This window comes from Sesamum indicum, linkage group LG3 (assembly GCF_026168435.1).
Source record: "Sesamum indicum cultivar Baizhima isolate 11 linkage group LG3, ASM2616843v1, whole genome shotgun sequence".
NCBI lineage: Eukaryota > Viridiplantae > Streptophyta > Magnoliopsida > Lamiales > Pedaliaceae > Sesamum > Sesamum indicum.
In genome coordinates, this window is record NC_142659.1 from 5,844,456 (window position 1) to 5,865,233 (window position 20,778).

At 32.5% G+C, this 20,778-nt stretch overlaps 1 protein-coding gene across 2 annotated transcripts; it reads right to left on the minus strand.

Annotated features, from left to right (window-relative positions):
• Positions 1-11,416: 11,416 nt before the first annotated feature.
• LOC105157314 (BTB/POZ and TAZ domain-containing protein 1) lies at positions 11,417-14,120 on the minus strand. 2 transcript variants are annotated; one of them, XM_011073705.3, is made up of 5 exons: positions 13,866-14,119; positions 13,476-13,609; positions 12,757-13,060; positions 12,338-12,654; positions 11,417-11,868 (listed from the first exon to the last, which is right to left on the minus strand). In XM_011073705.3, the coding sequence occupies exons 1-5, from the start codon at positions 14,007-14,009 to the stop codon at positions 11,685-11,687; spliced, it is 1,083 nt and encodes a 360-aa protein (XP_011072007.1). In that variant the 5' UTR covers positions 14,010-14,119; the 3' UTR covers positions 11,417-11,684. The 2 variants fall into 2 exon arrangements, with proteins under 2 accessions (XP_011072007.1, XP_088735413.1); XM_088879287.1 differs by lacking the exon at positions 11,417-11,868 and having other exon boundaries at positions 12,334-12,654; positions 13,866-14,120.
• Between the last annotated feature and the right edge of the window lie 6,658 nt (positions 14,121-20,778).

The window sequence follows — 20,778 nt, forward strand, 5'->3', positions numbered from 1 at the left end:
CTCTTCAGGCCTCCTTCACTTTGCTCGATTGAGTTATAGTGTAATAGATTAATGCATGATAATGTAAGAGATAGTTTGCGATAGGCTAATGTAATGTTCTGTTTCGTTGGACCGATTGCTGGATTATTGTGTTATTATTTTATTACAAACTTGTCACGTGACTGAGAATCATGATTGAACACATGACATTTGCAGTAACACTATATTTAAAGTTATTTTTTGGGAAAAGAATTAAATAAAATTCTATTTAGCTGCATTAAAACCTAGATATAACTGAAAATGATTAAATGTTTAGGTGGTCGTCGATCTGACACAGTAACCTGGGCCTTGCCATTGGCCTGGTAAGAAACTTACTACCACTAGTCCTATTTAGTAGTGGGCCTATGAGTCCACAGAGAGGCCCATTAATTATCTAAGAGAGCATATGGCCCAAAATTGCTAAGCTGAAAAAGAAAAGAAACATTCACTATGCCCTTATGCTCTAGCTTAAATCAAGTTTAATCAGACCTTAGGGAATTAAAACATCTCTGAAAGAGGAGGCGAGAGCTTTTTCAAAAAAGAAGTTGGAAGCTGACATTTTGAAGAGTCAAGGAGTTAGCGGCTAAAGACCCCGCTGCAAGCTTGTCTGTAAGCTAAGAGAGCTAACATAGCCGACCATTCCAACCAGAGGAAAGAATGGAGTAAGGCTCTGCTGCTCTACAAATATACTAGCACACTCCCTACCTAAGGGATATTGATATTAATTATAATTAAATTTCGATGAATGTACTTTAATTTTGCAAAGGACGTAATGTGTTTATATAATTAATAAATAATTATATTTACACGCTCCAAATTATGATTTATTTACACAAACCACCACTTTTTTTTGCATAATTATAAAAACCACCCCTGAAAGTTAAAAAGTATAAATAGTTTGTGTAATGAGTTAGCCTTTTTGAAGGATGTGTGTGTAATTTTCTAAAAAATAAAGGTGATTTTTGTAAATGATGTCGACGTTCTGATGGGTACAGTTGTTATTATTCAAAACATAAACATAATTTATTTAAAAGAATCACAAATTAAAAAGTATAAAATGTAAGTATTCTCATAATTAAACCAAATCTAAAGAAATATGGATGTGATTTACCTAATAATTGAATTATTTTGGAGATCAAGTCCCCACTATAAGCCCAAAAGAGAAACAAGTGAAGAAGGAGAAGACTAAAGGAAAGAAGATGGAAGAAGAGAAGTCATGATGAAAAGTGCCAACTTTTGCAGTCTCAACTGATCAAAATCAATGGCAATGGTGAGAGTAACCAACATGGTGCACGAACGCCGAAAGTGTAGTGTGGTAGGGAAGACAAAAGGAGAAAAAGCTACTCAAGAATGTAATTGCACATTGAAAAACATCTACTCATGATCATAAAAACACATCATCATTGCTTACCAACTTGTCTTATGTATAGTATTTAGCAAGTACATACATATATTTATAAGGGGAAACATGATGATAATCTTACATCATAAAGTAAACTTCTTTTATCGTCGTATAAAATTTTATTATTCAGCAAATGTAGCATGTGGTTTGATCATTGTCTTGTTGCGCAAGGTATTATTCGACTCAATTTTGTCACGAAAAAGTATGAAAAAGTGCATCATTAGGATATGAGATCTTGGAGCTTATAAGCTACTAAAATTATTTGTTTGCAATCAATATGACGCTTGTCTACATCATCAACCTCCAAATAAGGAGCCTAAGACGGGTAAATAGTCTCGTTGTCGTAAACAACATCAAATGGCACAACTTGCAACTCGATTGACTCCCCCATTGCGCATGGTATTATCTAGATATATAGACAACACCCAGTTTGCAACTTCGTATGCGCCTAATAGTTTTATCCTGCAAAGGCAAACGGCTTGAGAGGAGGCTTTAAGGCTTTCAAATCGGTTAAGCTCCTTATTTGCAATCAATGTGAGACATTTACTTACATCGTTCAGATATCTATGTAAGTAACATGACGTGAACTAATAAAATAGAACAAATTTAAAATACTACTATCTATGTAACTCTATCAAAATTGTTGAAATAATGATAATATAATCATGAGTTACAAATATTATGTTTTCAAAAAAAAAAAAAAAAATCTGTAATATCAAGAACATCATATTATTGAATTCTTTCTCAAGGAAAAATAGTTTATTAAAATTTAAAAATTTAAATGATAATTGAAGTTTAATACTATATATAATGGAAAATTTAACCGAATTAAAGCTCAATTTAATACACAAAAATATTAGTAAAGATGGTCAGCTCTACAATGTTCGGACCATAATGTTATGAGTGGGTGACTTTTTTTTTTTTTTGGTAGGATCATGTTGTGTCCCTCTTGGTATGCCACCTTTGGTGTCCCTTTTGTGCCCTTAATTCACAAACAAACAATAGTCTTTGCCAACATTGTAGGACCATTACCTAGGAAGATTCCAATGTTGGTGGGATGCCCTTTTTAACTTTGGGTTTGGACAATACCAAGGTTTTGGCCCCCATACATCTTGTCCAAGAATTTATATCATGAATGGTGACAACCACTTTCATTTAGTGTTACCAAAACTGTTGGATGTTTTTAAGTGAAATGACAGAGATTCATGATGGTGTTTTTTCTTTTAAACTGCTTCTATATAAATTGAATGTCAAAATATCAAATAATATAAATTATATTACATTAATAATTTATTCAATAAATTACAAATACCCTTCGTTATTTAAAAAATTACAATTATCCCTTGAAATTAACGGTCGTCACAAATACTTTCTACAATGGGGTATTTGTTAGACGTTATTAATTATAGGGGATATTTGTAATTTTCAAACAATAAATACTATTTATCGTTATAACAAATTTTAAAAAAATTTGCTACTTTTACACTCAGTTCATACAAGAAAAATTGGTAAACGTTAATCAAAATTGTAATTATTTGAGGAGAGGAAGAGCCATTGGGGATCTTCAGTTGTATGTTTTTGGCATTTATTTTCAACTACTTTGTGTGGGCGTTTGTGATTCCTTGTACCTGAAGTTGATATGTTAGGACTTCGGTTCTTGTCCGAAAGGAAATTTCTTTCAATTTTTACAACGTTACATCAATATGTGTTTGATGAAATTGAGAACTTCCTCATTGCCACACCATTTTAGATATCAAGAGATGAAAGAGGGTCCCTTCTACACAAATCAAGGGGTAAAGATGGACAACTGTCACAAATTCAATCAAATTAATGATGATTAAAAGATATTTTATTACGGAAGATCAAGAACGATATCATGAGCGTCAAAAAATCTATTTTTTTTTTTTTTGTTTGATTTGAAGTCTTATCAATGCTAAATTAATTAATTAAAATGTGAAATTATTATAACCGTCGAGCAAAACAATAAATATTATTATTTCTCTATGAAAGAATAAGTACGCGTACTATCATATATTATAAAATACGTTCATTAATCTCCACATGGGATGCTAAAAATAAATAATTAATTAAATATAATAATAAAATTTCATAAAAATATATATATATTGGTTTTTTTTTTGTGCACGAAAACTACCAGGTGGACAAGTCGTTGGATAGCTTTTCAAGTGTGTCTTTTTGCTCATCAATTCCCTCAAAGTAAGAAACAATGATGTCTTAAGTCCCAGAGTAACAGCACAATGATCAAGCACAAAACTTTTTTACGACATTTCTCGTGTTCGAATTTGGATGTATATGTATAATTATTTTTTATTGTAATAATATATGATGAATCTGATGTATTATCATTAGAATAAATATGATTTTTTACTATAGTTATTATGTACTCTTGAACTAATTTGAATACTCAAATTTATTTTTTAATTTATTTCTTCCCTTCATTTTTTTTTTAATAGTCTCATAATTATATATTTTTTTCCTCTCAACTCACGATTCCACGTTTCTCTCTTATCTTATTTCTCCATATTTGTAATAATTACAATTTATTTTTATTTTTTTTAGTATGTCACATTACGATTCTTACTTATATACGCACGGCGACAGTCAATCTTTGTAATAAGAACAATAATAATAATTAATAATTTTCCAGTTCTAACAAAAGCAGCCTTTCTAGGACTTAATAGAATTCATGCCTACCGACAATTGCCTTCCATTGACTTCCTACCCATATTTTCCAAGAAGCTTCTCCTCTTCATTTTACGACAATACTTGAATAATCGTTTGTAGTAATTCAAAAGCACGTTTTTAACGTAATTATGTGCTGATCTAAGTAATAGTTATGTGGGAAACGGGATCCACGTGTTTGGCCCAAATTATTCAAACAACAAATGTAATCACGATGTTTAGTTGTAATAATTAATTAGCCACGCCTATTTGAACATTCATTTGAAAATTATTTAAAAAAAAAAAGATTAAGCAAAGAAAAATTAAGAACTGAACAGCAATTCCACGAGAGTAGCACGAGTCAGTCTCAAAATTGCATTTTAATTATATATTTATATTTATTCAAATATTAAATCTTGCAAGAGATAAAAATTGAAAAAAGAATTTATGTTTGAATATTTGGATTAGTGTACAACATATCATATATTTTAAAACTGCTCAAAGTACCTAAGGTTGCATTTGGATTGAAGTATTTAATAACAAATTCTTTAGATATATTTGGATAATTCTAAATGTAAAGTGTTTTATATCTTTTTATTTTAATTTTGCACTAAATTTTAATGAATATGGGTGGATTTTAAATTTCTTTTCCCAAATCCTGCTTTCAAATTCAAATCCATCAATCTAAATAAACCCTAAAGCAATTTAAGTTAAATTATTTATTATATTTTATTGAACAAATCATAGCTCTAAAGTTAGAGTAAAATCGTACTACACTTATTAATTTCATATTAATTTAAGGGGTAAATTACAACGACCTCCTTTAAGGCTGGGTATAATTATAAATACCCCCTCATTGTTTGAAAAATTACAAATATCCCCTCCATATTTGATGAAATTATGTTATGTAATCCTTGGATGGAGTATGAAATTGTCAACTTTGCCCTTGTTGTATATTAAAATTAAAAAATTATAAAAAAATCTAACGGGATGGATAAAAAATTTTAAAAATATTATCCAATTAGTCCATAAAAAAATAAATTTATTTTAAAAAATAAATAAAATTATAATTTTTAATCCACAAGAGTATTTTGGTCAGTTCAACATAAAAAATGGATGAAAATACAATGGATTGGACTATTTGTTAGAAGGCTGCTAAAATTAGGGGAGTATTGATAATTTTTCAAATAACGAAAAGATATTCATAATTATGCCAAATCTTAGGGTAGATCGTTAAATTTACCATAATTTAAAACTAGAAAGATATTGAGAATAGAAAAGCCAAATATATTTATTGGGTGTTATCCATCAATAGTGAGTCAAAAAAGAATCCTATCAAACTATTATAGAGATGATGATGGGGTTCAGAAACCCTTATACAATATAATTACGGATTACCGAATAAATAAAGAATAAAGAACATATGTGAATATACAACATATAAAAGCAATAGATCTCAATATAAAATTGGTTCACGAGCCAGATTCGATAAGGAGGAGGCCCAAACATCACCACGGCCGGCAACCCCTCATGGTTGCTAAACCCAAAGCCACCAAGGCTTAGTCCACAAAGGACAAACTAGAACCACTCAATTTTTCATCAAAACCATTAAGATACTATCCACAAAGGACCATAAAGATTCAACAAAAGGAATGTTCACAAAGAACTGAGAAAAACCATTTAAAAAGTTCATAGAGAACTTTATGACTAGGAGAAAGGGGGAAGAGAAAGAACTATTGATTCTCTTTCTTCTTCTCTTTTCTTTTCCTTATTTCTTTCTTATCTTGTTTAGAAACCACCACAGATATTTAAAGGAGAAAGCCATTGAATACAGAGGACAAGAAAAACGGCAGAGGAAGAAATACAAGAAGAGAGAGAAGGAGAAAAGACGAGGAGTCGGGAGAAATGAAGGTTAGATGGGTTGGGTGTGTCAAGTGGGCTTAACCATCCAAGTGAGGAGTGTTAGGCTAGGTCTAGGGGACACAGGACATAAATTTTCAACATACTCCCCTTTGGACCATGGGCCCTAACAAAAAGGGTCAAGTCCATCAAGCAGAATCTGACATCATCATCGTAGTTCGCTTGGGGGAACAGAAAAGGACCTGCAAGAGAAACAGAGAAAGCTCCTTGTTTACAAGGGTTACTGTGGTACAGGAAAATAAAATTAAGTTAAAGATAATAACGCAAGTTATAAAAATTTTCAAAACACTTCTCCAATCTTTTTCAAAAATCTATCAGTTATTACATTTGCATCTTTTTTATTTTTGTTATCTCTTTTGGATTTTTTTTACATTTAATAAACTGCCTTTTGCTCCACAATTGTAACATCTTCTATCCCAAGATTTTTCACCCCTAGTTTTAGACCTACTTCTACCTTGACTATATTATCTATGTTTATAGTCAAAATCTCTGTTTTTATATCTCCCCAAAGAATAAATAACCTCATTCTGGTTCTAGCTAGGTTTACTAGTTTTAATATCTATTTCTTTACTTTTTAATCTATACTACAGTGTCTAGACTGGCCTTATCTCTGCCATATTTTATTGCAGCTTTAACATCACTATAGAATTTAGGAATGGCATTTAATAAAATAATGGAAGAATAATCATTGATATTTTTATCTCCCGCCAGTTACAAATATCCAGAATTAATTTTGTAAAGTCATCCAAATTTTCTTCAATATTTTTAGACAAATCTAATTTATAATGGAAAAAATTTTCAAGTAAAACTAGTTTACTAGGCAAAGAGGTTTCAGTATATAGTTCTTCTAATTTATTCCATAAATCTTTTGTTGAATTTTGTTTTCCAACTTTTCTTAAAACAGTGTCCGAAAGGTTTAGAATTATAGAAAAATAAGCATATTCATTATTTTCAATTTTCTTTTCTTCAAAATTTTCAAGATATTTTATGTCAATAGCTTTGAAAACTTTTTGCTAAATTAAAATACTTTTCATTTTCTGTTGCTAAATAGAATAGTCAGATTTACCATCAAAAGGTTGCAACTTATAACCAGCCATTATTTATGAAAAAACTTTTTGCAGAAAATGTAGAATACCAGTTTTCAGTAAAAATTACTATCAGTGCAGTAAAACCAAAATGTTGAACAGATCCAATAGTAGCAACAGATGCAAAAAATAATATTAACAGATAAATAGGAGAATCTGCAACAAATATAGAAACAATATTAATCAAAGCAGAAGGTAACACATAATACAGAATATTTCCATTAGATTTAACAGGGGATCCTTAAGTAAATCTCAATCAGATACCCGATAGCCTCAAGGGCCCAGCCAAGTGAGGGATTAGCAAGGAGTTTGGCCTCTGTTAGGAGGAATAATCAGTAAACAGTGATTAATCGCATAAAATAGAAAGAACGATAAACAGAAATCGCACAAAAAAGAAGAATATTCCACAAATCAATATTTATGCACTAAGCAATCTCAGCGAAAATGAACTCGCACACAACAGTTCCAAAAAAAAAATTTCGGACACAGCGCTTCAATAAATGCACAAAGTAGAAAAATTATAGCACCAAGCAATTTTAACCTAAATAATATGACGCATCCAGAGAAAATCAGAACACAACGCTTCAATAAACGCACAAACCAGAATCACTCAGTTTTTCACCGAAACCACTAAAATACCATCCACAAAGGGATACAAGTATTCCACAAAAGGAATGTTCACAGAGAATCCAGAAAAACCACTGAGAAAGTTTACTGAGAACTTTATGATCGGGAGAAAAGGGGAAGGAGAAAGTATTACTGATTCTTTTTCTTCTTCTTTTCTTTTTTCTTATTTCTCTCTTATCTTGTTTAGAAAACACCAGATATATTTAAAGGAGGAAGCCATTAAATACAAAGAGAGAAGAAAAACAGCAGAGGAAGAAATCAAAGAAGAGAAGGAAGGGGAAGAGACGAGGAGTCAGGATAAATTAGGGTTAGGGTTAGAGAAATGATCTATCCGAGTAAATTATATATAAATAGATGCAATCGGGTCGGGTAGATAGGCAAGGTGTGTCAGGTGGGCTTAGCCATCCAAGTGAGGGGTGTTAGGCTGGGCCTAGGAGACATAAGCCATAAATTTCCAATAATATTAACTTTTTTGAGATGCCTTTTGAAGACGTTTTGCTATATATATGTTCCTGAATTAATATATCTTTGTTCTTCAATTATTTAAAAAACATGTCATTTTTTGCCACTTAAAATTTTTTATAATTCTTAAATTATTGTGTATTTAACTTTAATTATTCTAATGTTTTTTTCATTTAAATTTGATGTGAAAAATAGATTAGAAAAACCGAAACTGCACCATCATCACCCTATTATTATTTCCAAGTTTTCATAATTATTAGGTTTGTTCATTTACAAGCCCCCATCTTTTGAATGATGAATGGGTTCTGATTCGCCTCGATTACGTTTGATCACGATCAACGACCACGATCTTTCCACATCACCGATCCGAATCTGTTATCTGGAAATAAAATAAAAAGCCAGTCGGGTTCGTCCCGACGGTGATACTCTGATGCTTAAGTCAGACACTTGGGTCGAAGGAAAAATATTGCGATCTAAGTAAGTGAAATGTGTGTAATTAATACCTTCCCTCTTTGAAGACTGGAGTATTTATAGACAATGGAGGTTGGGGCCCATCTTTGGAACATGTGTCACCTTCATGTTCACCCATGCAATGACTAAACTGTTTCTCCAATGGACACCTGTCCGAGGAGCATTATGGGTGGGATCCGGGTCCGCTTGGTCCGATAGAGACGTCATCAAGCACAACGTGCCACATATGATCCAACGACCTCAGCATGCGACCTCGTAAATGTTCTTTTGTTCTTCGATCAACGATCTATCATGCGATCAACTAGTAACACTTTGTATAATCTTCTTTTTCTCATGATATCTCCATCATAATTCCCCCACTTCTTCCAAATGTAATTCATTACATTTGGAAGAAGTTGTAGATCTGCCTTAAACTGGGTCAAATGAAATTTTGCGAGGTCACGTGCTTGATCCTGTTTCAAGGTTCGGGGCTGAAATTTCTTGGTAAATGTATCATCATTCGAAGTTTGGAGTTGGGAGACTTGACAGTCGCGCCTCTATCCAAGGTTTGGAGCTGAAGAGTCACCTCGCATCATTTCGTGATCCCAATCGTCGCATTAATTAGGGTGCCACGTGTTAGGAATCCAATGGGTGGCTCAATCGTCGAGGCGTCACGTGCCCTTCATCCGCGTGCTTTGTCAGAGCGCGTCTCTCCATACAGTGGCCTATATAAACCCCCCATTTTTAAAACCCGTCTACGCCGCTTGCCTGCTTTCGAGATCGCTACCAGAATCCCAGCGACCTGCTCTCTCGACCTCAACAAGGTACCATGTCTTCCATTAATTCAAGTTTTTCCTTTTCTATTTCTGCGACATCCCCTTTGCATGAGGAACAGCCAGAGGGATCTTCTGGGGTTATGTCTGGGTCTAGGTCTAGATCTAGGTCGAATCCCTCCAATAATTCATCCGATGATGAGACCCCCAGGCATGTTAGGTTCAACAAGCTTTAGATAATAGTCCTTGGATAGGTATCAGTAGCAAAGTGAAACAAACCATTTCTCAAATAAAAGAAAAATACTTTATCCCTCATGATTTTGAAGTTCTGATTCCTCGCTCCTTTGATCGCATGCACATACCTCCTAGAGGCTTCTATACACTATCTACTAGCCTTTTCGAGGCTGGTCTGAGATTACCCCTGGCTCCCCCTGTAGCTCATATACTTAAAGGATTGAGATTGAATCCTATGCAACTATCCCCTAACTCCATTAGTCACATTATTCTTTTTTTCATAATAATGCGAGCCCTCCATCTCGATCCCAGCTTCGACAATTTCTGGTCGCTTTATTCTTTCACTACCTCTACTAGGTCGACCAATAGAGGTTTTTTCTATCTTACCTCCCGTAAACAATGTAGATACTTAGAGCCCCTCAAGTCTAATGTCAGCCCTTGGAAAGATAGGTTCGTCTTTGTGCGACCTCCACCTGGTAAAAAATGGCCTTTTACCCTTAAATGGTCCATAAAAAAGCCCGAGCCCGTCCGATTGAGACGTCACCAAGCCGCAATGTGCCACATATGATCCAACGACCTCAGCATGCGACCTCGTAAATGTTCTTTTGTTCTTCGATCAACGACCTATCATGCGATCAACTGGTAAAACTTTGTATAATCTTCTTTTTCTCATAATATCCCCATCAGGTTCATACGGTACAAAAGGCTTGTGTTCATCGATATAGATATTAATAAAAACATCTCTTTTATTATTGTAAATTTTTATTGTATTTCAAATTATATTTACATATTTTTGTTATTCTATATATTAGGTATAAACTCGAATATGATATCAAATGTCAATTTGTAATTAAAAAAGATCTGGTTAGTACCACAAGTTTCAAGTTAATTATGGAAAATTTAGATTAGATCAAGGAAGAAATCAAAAACGATCTTCCTCAACTACCCAAAATAAAATAATGTCTCCAAGCGAAGTCATGGGTAAGAGACAGATATTCTTTGATTAGTTACATCATGTTTTGGTATTTCTTCAAACAAGATTTTATTTTTATGTTTTTATATTTCATGGGTGCGTTTTTTTCATTTTTCAACATTTTATATAATATATATATATATACAATATAAAAGAGATATAATTTGATAATAAACAGTATTTTTTATTTCTAAAAAATATACCATTAAACATACAATATTTATATATAAATATATATATATAAGAGATATGATTTGACAATGAACAGTGATTTTTGTCTTACAACTCTCAACATCAAACTTACACCACTTATTTTAAAATATTTTAAATTACCTCAGAACACAAATTCAAACATACCATCTATCTCTAACACACATTTATTTATCTTTATTTTTTTCTCCTTTTCCCCAAAATATCAAAACAAAATACTCAAAATACAAATTTAAACACTATGTTAACATTTGGCCAATTGTACGGCACCTTGTCCTAAGTTACTGAAAACCATTTTCAAGAGCTAAGCAAATTATACTGTCATAGTTAAAGTTAGACTAAAATACACACATATTTTCTATTTTTTGTAAAATAACAGGTACACTCTTAATACTATAGTTATAATTACAGTTACATCTTCTATTTAAAGACAAAATTTGACAAATACACCATTTGAAAAATATTATACTAACACCCCTTAAATGGTATAACGTATTTTTTTTAAAAAAAATATAAATTATTTGTGTATTTTGATCTAATAATAAGAGTGTCGATATAATTTTAACCGGAAAAGAAAAAGTAAGAAAGAAACTTGTATTAACAAAATAAAGTAAAGTAGATTGACAAAGCCGTTCATCAATATCCACAACACTATTACTATGATTTTGGTCCCCATCGCATAGTTGGCTTCCTATCTCATTGCTTGCTACCAACCCATAAACAAAAAGGAGGGGAGAAAATGCGACTATGGTACAAGCACAATAATAACAACTAGCACTTTTTACATATTTTAATTTACTCATTTCACCACAAGTCTAGTTTAGCACACGAAAAAGATGCATTCATGTTCATCGAGCTAAAGGGAAGCTTCTGACTCCTTGACGATACGTTCCCATTCTTGCTTCCTCTCCTCTCTTCCTCTTGAGGATAGACAATGAAGAGAAGGTTTTGGCTCGCACCACCTTTCTCACTAGCAATCTCCACCGGGAGTCATTAACTCGTCGGTCTTGTTGTGCCTTCAACTTGAATTGTCTGCGATCAAACACCAACCATATAGAGTTTTAGACAATATACTCAAGTCAATGGAAGAATTCATAAACAACTGTACATCGTGATCCTCGTTTTTAGTTTATGATCCTTGTATAAAAACCCGAAATTTAACGTTTTCGATTGCCTATTTCGACTTATGTTTACATGCTCCAGAGGTAGAACTAAACGGTGAATTATGGAAGTAGCTTTTAAGCTTTTAATCTTTTCCCCAAAACAACAAAAACACACCCCACTCTGCTTTTTCGGTCTATTGTGGAAGTATCTAGAAGGGACATCATAAATGACCATAACTCGACCAAATGAAGAAGACATGAGCCCACGATGACAGCTTGTTTCATGTCTCTTGCAATAGATCAGAAGTTAATCTAATGAATCGCATCGGACAAAAAAACACAACTTGAATAATCAATTTTAAACTGTTTTTTGAAAAAAACAAAACAATGGAATCTACCTGCACAGGGGAACTCTGCATTCATCAGGTTGGTCACAGATGGACGAGTGCAGCCTGAAAAGCTGCCACATCCGCTTACAACGCGAGCATCCACCGTTAACCCTCTTCTCACAAGTTCCGAAATGCTTAATCAGAAGCTGAATTCCATGGCACGTCGAATACTTGCTACAAGGGCCCTTATGCTTGCTCAGATCCATATCATACGGCCCGACAGTCGTGCACCCTTCCGAGCATATATGCTCAAGACAATCCATTGCTTCACTTAGTTGTGCATACAACCTCTGCTCTTCCCTATGCCTCCTCGCCCTCTTTTTCCTCTATAACATCAGAAAGAATTAAATTATTAACACGTTGACGATCATAATATTCGATTGTCAATACAGTTCATAAACACCATGAGACCATATTAAATACAATACCGATTCAGCTTCATCGATGAATTGCAAAATCTCGAGCTCCAAATGGGGGTCGTGGTTTTGTAAGAACTTCCATCCCTCGGTAGCCTCAACAGCCTTGTAGTTGTTGGACAACAACTTTATGCACTTGAGGTAGAGATCGGGCGCGTCGCACAGTCTCGCCAGCTGAATTACATCCACCACATTCTCAACGGTCACTCTTTTCGCTAATCCTTTTGTACATCTCTGCTTCAGCTGTGGTATCAAGTAGACGTGCGATAACGCCAGCAGGTGAATACCGTATTTCTCCAGTTGCTCCTCGCTGCACCTGCGAGGGACAAAAGGGCATTTTTGTCATTGCCAGCAGAAGGATTCAAATGAGGGTAGTGTAGTCATTTGGCTATACAAGAATTTCTGTTCCTATGATCTTGGAATCCAGGTAATTCGCCGCGCCTACCAAAACAGTCCCTAATAGAAAAATCCTCAATGATTGAGCGGCGGTGGAAGAGATGCCACGTGTGTGGGGAATTCGGAACAGACGGCTGGAATTCAAATAAAAAAACCGAGATCTATTTTGCTTTTTCTTAATTGGTCAAATTCAAGAAGTTCAACTTTTGTTGCGTGGGATTTGGAATTCGGATTCGCCGAAGAAGCGCAAATGTTTTTTTTCTTAAACTAATGAGAATAAAAAATGAAACAAAAATACGGTTGGCGTTGCCGTGTTTGGCTTCGAAGAAACTCACCTGGAGGAATAAAGAAACTGGATGAAAACGGCGACGGCGTCGTATGGAACGCCGAGCATTGGAACTTTCCGTTCGGTGCTCCGGTGCTTTTGCGCCCTCTCTATTATGTTCTCCATCACCGACGATGCCGAAGCCTGCATATATTTTCCCAAAACATCAGGAAAAAATGCAAAAGAATCATTCTTTCTAAAAACCAGAACAGAGCTTTTGAATCAACAGACATAGTTGAGACAATCAAAATGAAGGGATTTAAATGAAATTTTATGAAATATTTTTGAGGAATCTGCGAAAAAATCCGAAGAACTTGGAGAGGTTTTACAAACATAAACGTCAAATAAAAAAAAGCAAAACCTATATGAATTTGAATCAGTCTCGAAACAGAGGCAATACCAATATCTTAGAATGCGCCGGGATGCGCACTCCGCCGGAGGCGATAACGTAGACGTCGGGTTCCGGCAGGTCCCCTGATCCGGCGAACGGAGGAATCGATTTCACTCTCATTTGGCCGGAAAGCTTCTTCTTCAACTGAACCATAATTGATAAATCTCTTCGGCAATGCTTATTCAGTATATTGATGTCCGGCGATTGTGTAGAAGCGTGGGAGTTGGGAAACGATGAACGATCAGAGTTGATTGTGGTGGAGAAATTTGCAGTCAGGCCCTGTATTTATAGACCCCACGAAAATGTGATTACCGTAGTAGACGGGTAGTCCGACCCGAAAGCCCGAACTCGGACCAAAAGCAAGGACCTATCACGCGCTCTTCAGTGCGTGTGCTGCAGTCTCTGGTTGGCAATTTGGTCAAAGACTAAATGTACTTTGGAAATTTTATTTTACAATTATTGTAATTCATATTTGTTGGAGATACATTTTAATTTATATAAAATATAAGGCTGTGAAGGATTCAGCTCCATCCGAATACTTTATTATTTAAATTTATTTGAATCAATATCGAGTTTAATATTTTAAATTTGATTTTTATTTAATTATCGATTTAATCGAGCTCAAACGACTTTTAATTATATTACATACGAGTCGAGCTCGAATAACTTGATATTTTTAAGTATATTTTATTAATTTTACACTGATCAAATAAAGTTCGAACTGAGCTTGAAAACTTATCGAGCAAAGAATTTTGTTCAAATTTAATTCATAAGTTTAACAAATCAAATTCAAACAAGACTTTATCGACTTATTTCAAATGAATATCGATTAGTTTGAGTTATGTTCCAGCTCTAGTCATGTGCATCAAAACTATAGGCCTACTTAACTTATCAATTGTTATTGAATTATGCATTCTGTGATTTCTTTATATGAATCGAACGTAAAAATATCAAGCAATGTTGATCATATCACATAAGTAGCAAAAGTTCTTATTGTACTGACTGGACATGATGCTGATATTTTTCACATATGATGTATTATAAAAAATATTGAGTAACTTATAATATAAATAATGAAATAAGAAAAGGGTTTTTTATTTGTCACAAAAAAATGTCCAAAACACAAGAAATTATTAAATTAGCAACCACAATATATTAGATGGTAAAAGGTCTAAAATGGGCTTGTGGGATTTCCCACTTGGACAAGTAAGTCCTAGGAAAGATTTTTTAAGGTGGAGAACAGTGACAGGGAGAATGGATAAGGAGGGGGAGGAGGAAAGGGAAGGGGGCAAGGGGTCATTTTTGCAAAAACGGCCTTTTGAGGTCAGAAGCGACTCATAAAACTCTTGACCTTGCCTTTCATCCTACATGTCATCCTAATCCCTTTCCCCTTCACTTTTCCAACTTGTCACCATTTCTTTACATTTTCCAAACAAATTTGAGCCATGTCGGAACATGATCCACGTGGCGCAAGCCCACTTCCCCCCACTTGTTAATATTAAAAAACATAAAATCTTGCATTGGATTTGTACAAGTCATGTGGTAACAATAAAAGGATTGGTTAATAATGTCTTAATTTAGTGGTTTAGTATATCAAAAAAATTTCAAAAGTATATAATGAACAGAAGAGTGAAGCAACTGTCAAATTGAATTTTGGTTCTTTTCTTGTTGCTTTCTTGGGTGTGAAGTGGAAGAGGGAAAGTTCCTTGCATCTATTGGTTGGTTCTTGAATGGTTTATTCACTTTTTCTTAAAGAAAAAAAAAATACTATTAAAAAATTAAGGAGAATTGAATTGAGTTTTAGCGTTGGCATTGTATACGAAACAAATAATATAATCATTCATAGTTGATGTGGATACAAATTTACATAGACAGCATCGCCAAGCCCTATTATATATAGGGATTGCTCTTAAATAATAAACACTAAAAATAAGCGTCGAGCTAATTAAAAAGTAAAATTTCCGTTGCTGTATACGCTATGTAATACAAGAAACTCATTTGCTAATGAATTTAGCAATGAAAATTTTCTTGCTAACAAATTTAGCAACGAATTGGTTAAAATGTATATATATGTATATTAAATAATGCAATGAAAATTTTACCTGTTAATTAGCTCAATGTTGATTTTAGTATCAAAATTTTTCGTAGCTATTCAGCCATATTCTTGTAGTGCAGTATCATGACGAGTATGCATCGTAGAATTTGTGTGATCATGGAGTTGTTATTATTGAGGTATTATTAATTATTAACAGTGACAAGTTGAACACAATTATCGTGACAATCAAATTCATAATATTAGCATATGGTGGGTAAAATCAAATTTTTGGTTATATAAAGACAATTTTTAATTAACATGTTTATTTAATATTTGCTACTAGTGATTACTATATTTGGGGTTTACAGTAGTTGTGATAAAGCCACCAATAAGGACTTTCAAACTGCTATTCAAGAGTCAAGACCACACATTGCAACTCCAAAAGCTACTTTTCTACTCCTAACTAACAACAAAATATATAGGAAAAAGTATTATTTTAGTCCGCTAAGTATGCCTAATTTTAATTTTAGTTCGATAACTATATCCATTTTTATTTAGATCCAGTAAGTTACGAAATTGCTTACTTTTAGTCCTCTGGCAGATTTTCGGATAATTTTACCCCTATGAGTGCATATGGACTAAAACTGCCTTTCAAAAATTGCATAGGGATAAAATTGTCCGAAAACCTGCCAGAGGACTAAAAGTAAGCAATTTCGTAAGTTACTGGACCTAAAACAAAAATGGACATAGTTATCGAACTAAAATTAAAATTAGGCATATTTAGCGGATTAAAATAATACTTTTTCCAAATATATATACACACACACTTACTCTGGTCCCCAGTTATGCCTCTAATTTCTCTTCTAGAGTAATTTTTCAAGGTTTATAATAACAATTAGTCGTTGTGGCACGTAGTTTTTATATGCATATAATAAGTAATTTTTCACGTTTTAAAATATATTATAAATAAAAAATATATAAATTAATACATTACATTAATGAAAAGAAAGAAAGAAAAATTTATCGAGTAATGTAAATCTTGAAAAGTTAAATAAATTAGTTATTATATCATGAATAATATTTTTGACTTCACAAAATATTGGTGCGGTGATATCAATAATCACCGTTTGTGAGTTTAAAAAGGTTTTTCTTTTTATATTGGTATAGATAATTAGTAGGAAAAGAGCTTTTAAATAAGGGGTCTAAATATAATTTTCAAAAATCTGAGGAGATAAAATATAATACGTTATTTTGGATAAAGTCTAAAAATAATTAATTCTTTTGATTTTTAAAGTATTATATTGTTTAAAACAATCCTAGAAAGCGATATGATTTTTTGTTATGATTAATTATCAATTAAAAGTAAAATTCTCATGAAAAATTTTAATTAGTACATCATGTATGGTTTCAGAACGGTTATTAATTATTATTTTTCACAAACGATGTTAAAACATTAATCATAGTTACAGACCGTGATTGATGTTCTGATCGTAGTTAAAATATTAATTGAAATTTTTGCATAATTACGGTCAATAATTTTCAATCATAGTCATTTACGTAAACATAGTAACTAATAAATATTCTAAAGTAAAGAAGCCAAAATAACATTTATTTTTTAATTTAATTAACTTTCTTGACCAAGTTAAACTATTTAATCATTAAAAATAAAATATTAAAATGGAAAATCCTAAAATAGTCGGTTTTCGTGCGTACGTGTATCCTAATAATCAGTAATGAAACACTTGGTTGGATAAGATCTTAGCCATGTACACAAACTAAGATTGTTTATTTTACTTGGTTTAGATTTTTTTGGAATTTTTTTTTTCTTATGTGTGTTGTATATCTATACTATATAAAAAGAAAATACATTTTTCTCTCACAAACGACGGCTATTACACTATAACACCAATTTTATTTTTTATACCAATAATACCCCTAAGTTTATTTTTCTTTAAATTTTTTTTTAAAAATATAATATGTTGGTTATATATATTGTTATTTATAATATATTTTAAAATATAAAATATTATTTATTATATGTACGTTTTCGATAGAATAACTCCGCACCATTTAAAATAAGAAAAAATAAAAAAGAATTTAGTTAATTGGAAATGTTTGTACGGAGTGGGGAAGCTGATGTAATTGCATACGCGGCGGATCGCTGTGCTTCTCCCGGTTGTACCTAACCCCATCGCCGGCGGTGGTCTGCCGCGAAGGGTTTATGCATTGGGATCAATATTTTTTAATGAAGTAATTAGGAGATTGCACAGATGTTGTGACGAATAAAAAATAGTCGTGCTATGTGGTCTTGTCGTCAAATGATTGTTGATTTATGTAATTCAATACAGCATAATGATAAAAATTTTGATGATAAAATCAACGTTGATTTAATTAATAAATAAAATTTTTATTATTAATTTATATTATTTGTTATATATTTTAAATAATTCATTCATTAAATTTATTAATAAATAAATTTTTGTTGTTAAATTGACTAGTAAATGAATTTTTTATATTAAATAATGTTGACCAAGAATAAAACTTTTACTTGCTACTTAGCTAATTTCTATTTTTTCTTGCTAATCAGCTGTTTTCGTTGTTATTTAGCTATTGGGTTTAATATAATTTACCTTCCGTGATATTGAAAATGAGCAAATTACCAATTATGAAAAAAAAAATAGCAATTTACTCCCTGTACTTTTTAAAATAAAGTAATTTATCTCCATATCTAAGGAGCTTCAATTTAAATAATAAAGAGGGGTGAATTGTTGTATTTTAAAAAATACAAATAGGTAAAATGCTATTTTTTTCCTATAATTGGATAATTTGTTCATTTGCAATATCATAAAGTGTTACTTGCATTTTTCCATTCAGTTATTTTCTTATAGTGATTAAGAAAATATAAAAAAAAAATTATTGAGGTGAGTTTCAAGTGAAACTATTAATTGCTCGGATTTCGAGTTTGAGTTGAATACGTTCAAAATTTAGATTTAAATTTATTATATATGGTTTTCTAAATGAGTAGTTTTGAAAAGTATATTTAATTGATATTGTGCATCAAAATACATACGAATTGAGTCTTATACATTGTCATACGATTTTAATTACGATCATACTACCAAATAAAAGAAACACGCAAAACCCTATTTCTATTACATATATTAAGGAGAGTGACTCTTGTCCTTTTGGGGTATTCGGACTAAATTGGAAGTCCAACTATAGAAATTTTGAGCATATTTAGACTATCTAGGTTTGGGAATAGTAGGCCAATTTTCTCTTTATAATTATTAAGTACTAAAATAATAGTTAAATTGGGTTCGTCGTAAGAATTTAATTCATCGAATCGAACTCAAATCAGTACTTATTTCACAAAAAAAAAAAAAAACGGATACACCACACACACAACTCTAATATATTAAGGAGTCGAGAGTTCGAGCAAATTTAAATGATATATATACCTAACTTTTTTTATTAGCTAGGCACAAAAATAATAATTATACTTTTACCCTCCACATCGAGGATTCTTCAATCATGATACGGTACAAGAAAAAAAAAAAAAAAAAAAAAGGGCTAAAGGAGAGAGAAAAATATCTTGAGATTAATAAATGTGGGAGGAAGTGTATAAACATGAAAACTTATATAAGGGGTGATGGATGGATGTCTCTTTCGGGGTAGCTAATAACTAGTTCTTGCATTATCTTATTACATGTTTGGTTGGTTGAAAACAAATGTACCTTATCATTTCATGCGCCCCTTATAATTGAATTTCTATTTATTTATTGACATCCCAATCATATTTGGTAGAAATTTAAGTATTTGCCAACCAAATTAAAATGAAAAAGTTTGACATGCACTACTTCAAGGATGGGGTTTTCTGTTTTGATTTGCTTTCTTTCTTTCTCTTTTAGTTTTAGTTGGCGGCAGACCACTTTGCAAGAAATAATTGAGTTCATCACTGTCGTCACCACATTAATTCAACAACTATTTTTGTATCAAAATAAGGGCAGGGTTTGTAGAACACTCTGACTTTGTATGAGTCTCGTGATTCTGTCATAAAAAAGTACCTTACTATGAAAAACAGCTCTTGAACCTTATATGTTGCTTTTATTCCTCATCTGCAATGCCTACATTATCAGATGAAGGCTTGGGTACGGGCACAAGATTTCGTCTCCACATACGATGCCAAATGATGCGGTTTAGATCAAATCTAATTACAGGGCTCTCCTTGTATCAATTATATTATCGGTTCCTAATTAGGTGGAGGGACGTTACAGAACTATGATTCTATGCCTTAAAACATATAGTTGAATCCTGGTCGTCGAATGATGATGTATGAATAGTTGATATTCTAGGTCCTCAAATTGGATCGGAATCTTGTTGTGCTCTGTTCGAATACATGAATATTTTTTGATCTGAAAATAAAACAACATGAACTCTCATCCTGTTGGATTTTCTTATACATTTTTGGGGGACAAATCAATGTTATGGTCAATCAGATACCTAAGAGTTCATGACTTAGACAAATTGATTGTTGCCATGATCATAAGTATTTTTTGTAGAAATCTTGCAAGTAGGAGTTTGAACACTAGAGTTGCATTTGAATTGAGTTAAAATTAAACCTCAGATGGCATGATTTAGACAGCTCATACTTCCAAGTTTTGTGTAATGAGAAAGTGTCCAAAACCACTCCAATTTTTGATTGGTGATGGAATTGACAAAAGCAAAGCAAATGTCCAAACCCCTCCATCATGTCATGTGTACAGCTATCCTCTCCTAATTTCACAACTTCTACTCAATCATTTTTCTTAGATATTTTTAGCTTTCATCGTGTTCTATTTCTTGGACTCTTCTACTGCTTTTCCATTAAATATGGCATTTCTGTGTCAC

What these genes read in the sequence shown, in the direction of transcription:
- LOC105157314 (XM_011073705.3), bottom strand. Translation starts at nt 14,009, where the DNA reads ATGGTTCAGTTGAAGAAGAAGCTTTCCGGCCAAATGAGAGTGAAATCG. An exon ending in CGGCGCATTCTAAGATATTG is followed by an intron (nt 13,610 to 13,865) that starts GTATTGCCTCTG and finishes AAATATATGCAG; the next exon opens with GCTTCGGCATCGTCGGTGAT. An exon ending in CAGTTTCTTTATTCCTCCAG is followed by an intron (nt 13,061 to 13,475) that starts GTGAGTTTCTTC and finishes TGTCCCTCGCAG; the next exon opens with GTGCAGCGAGGAGCAACTGG.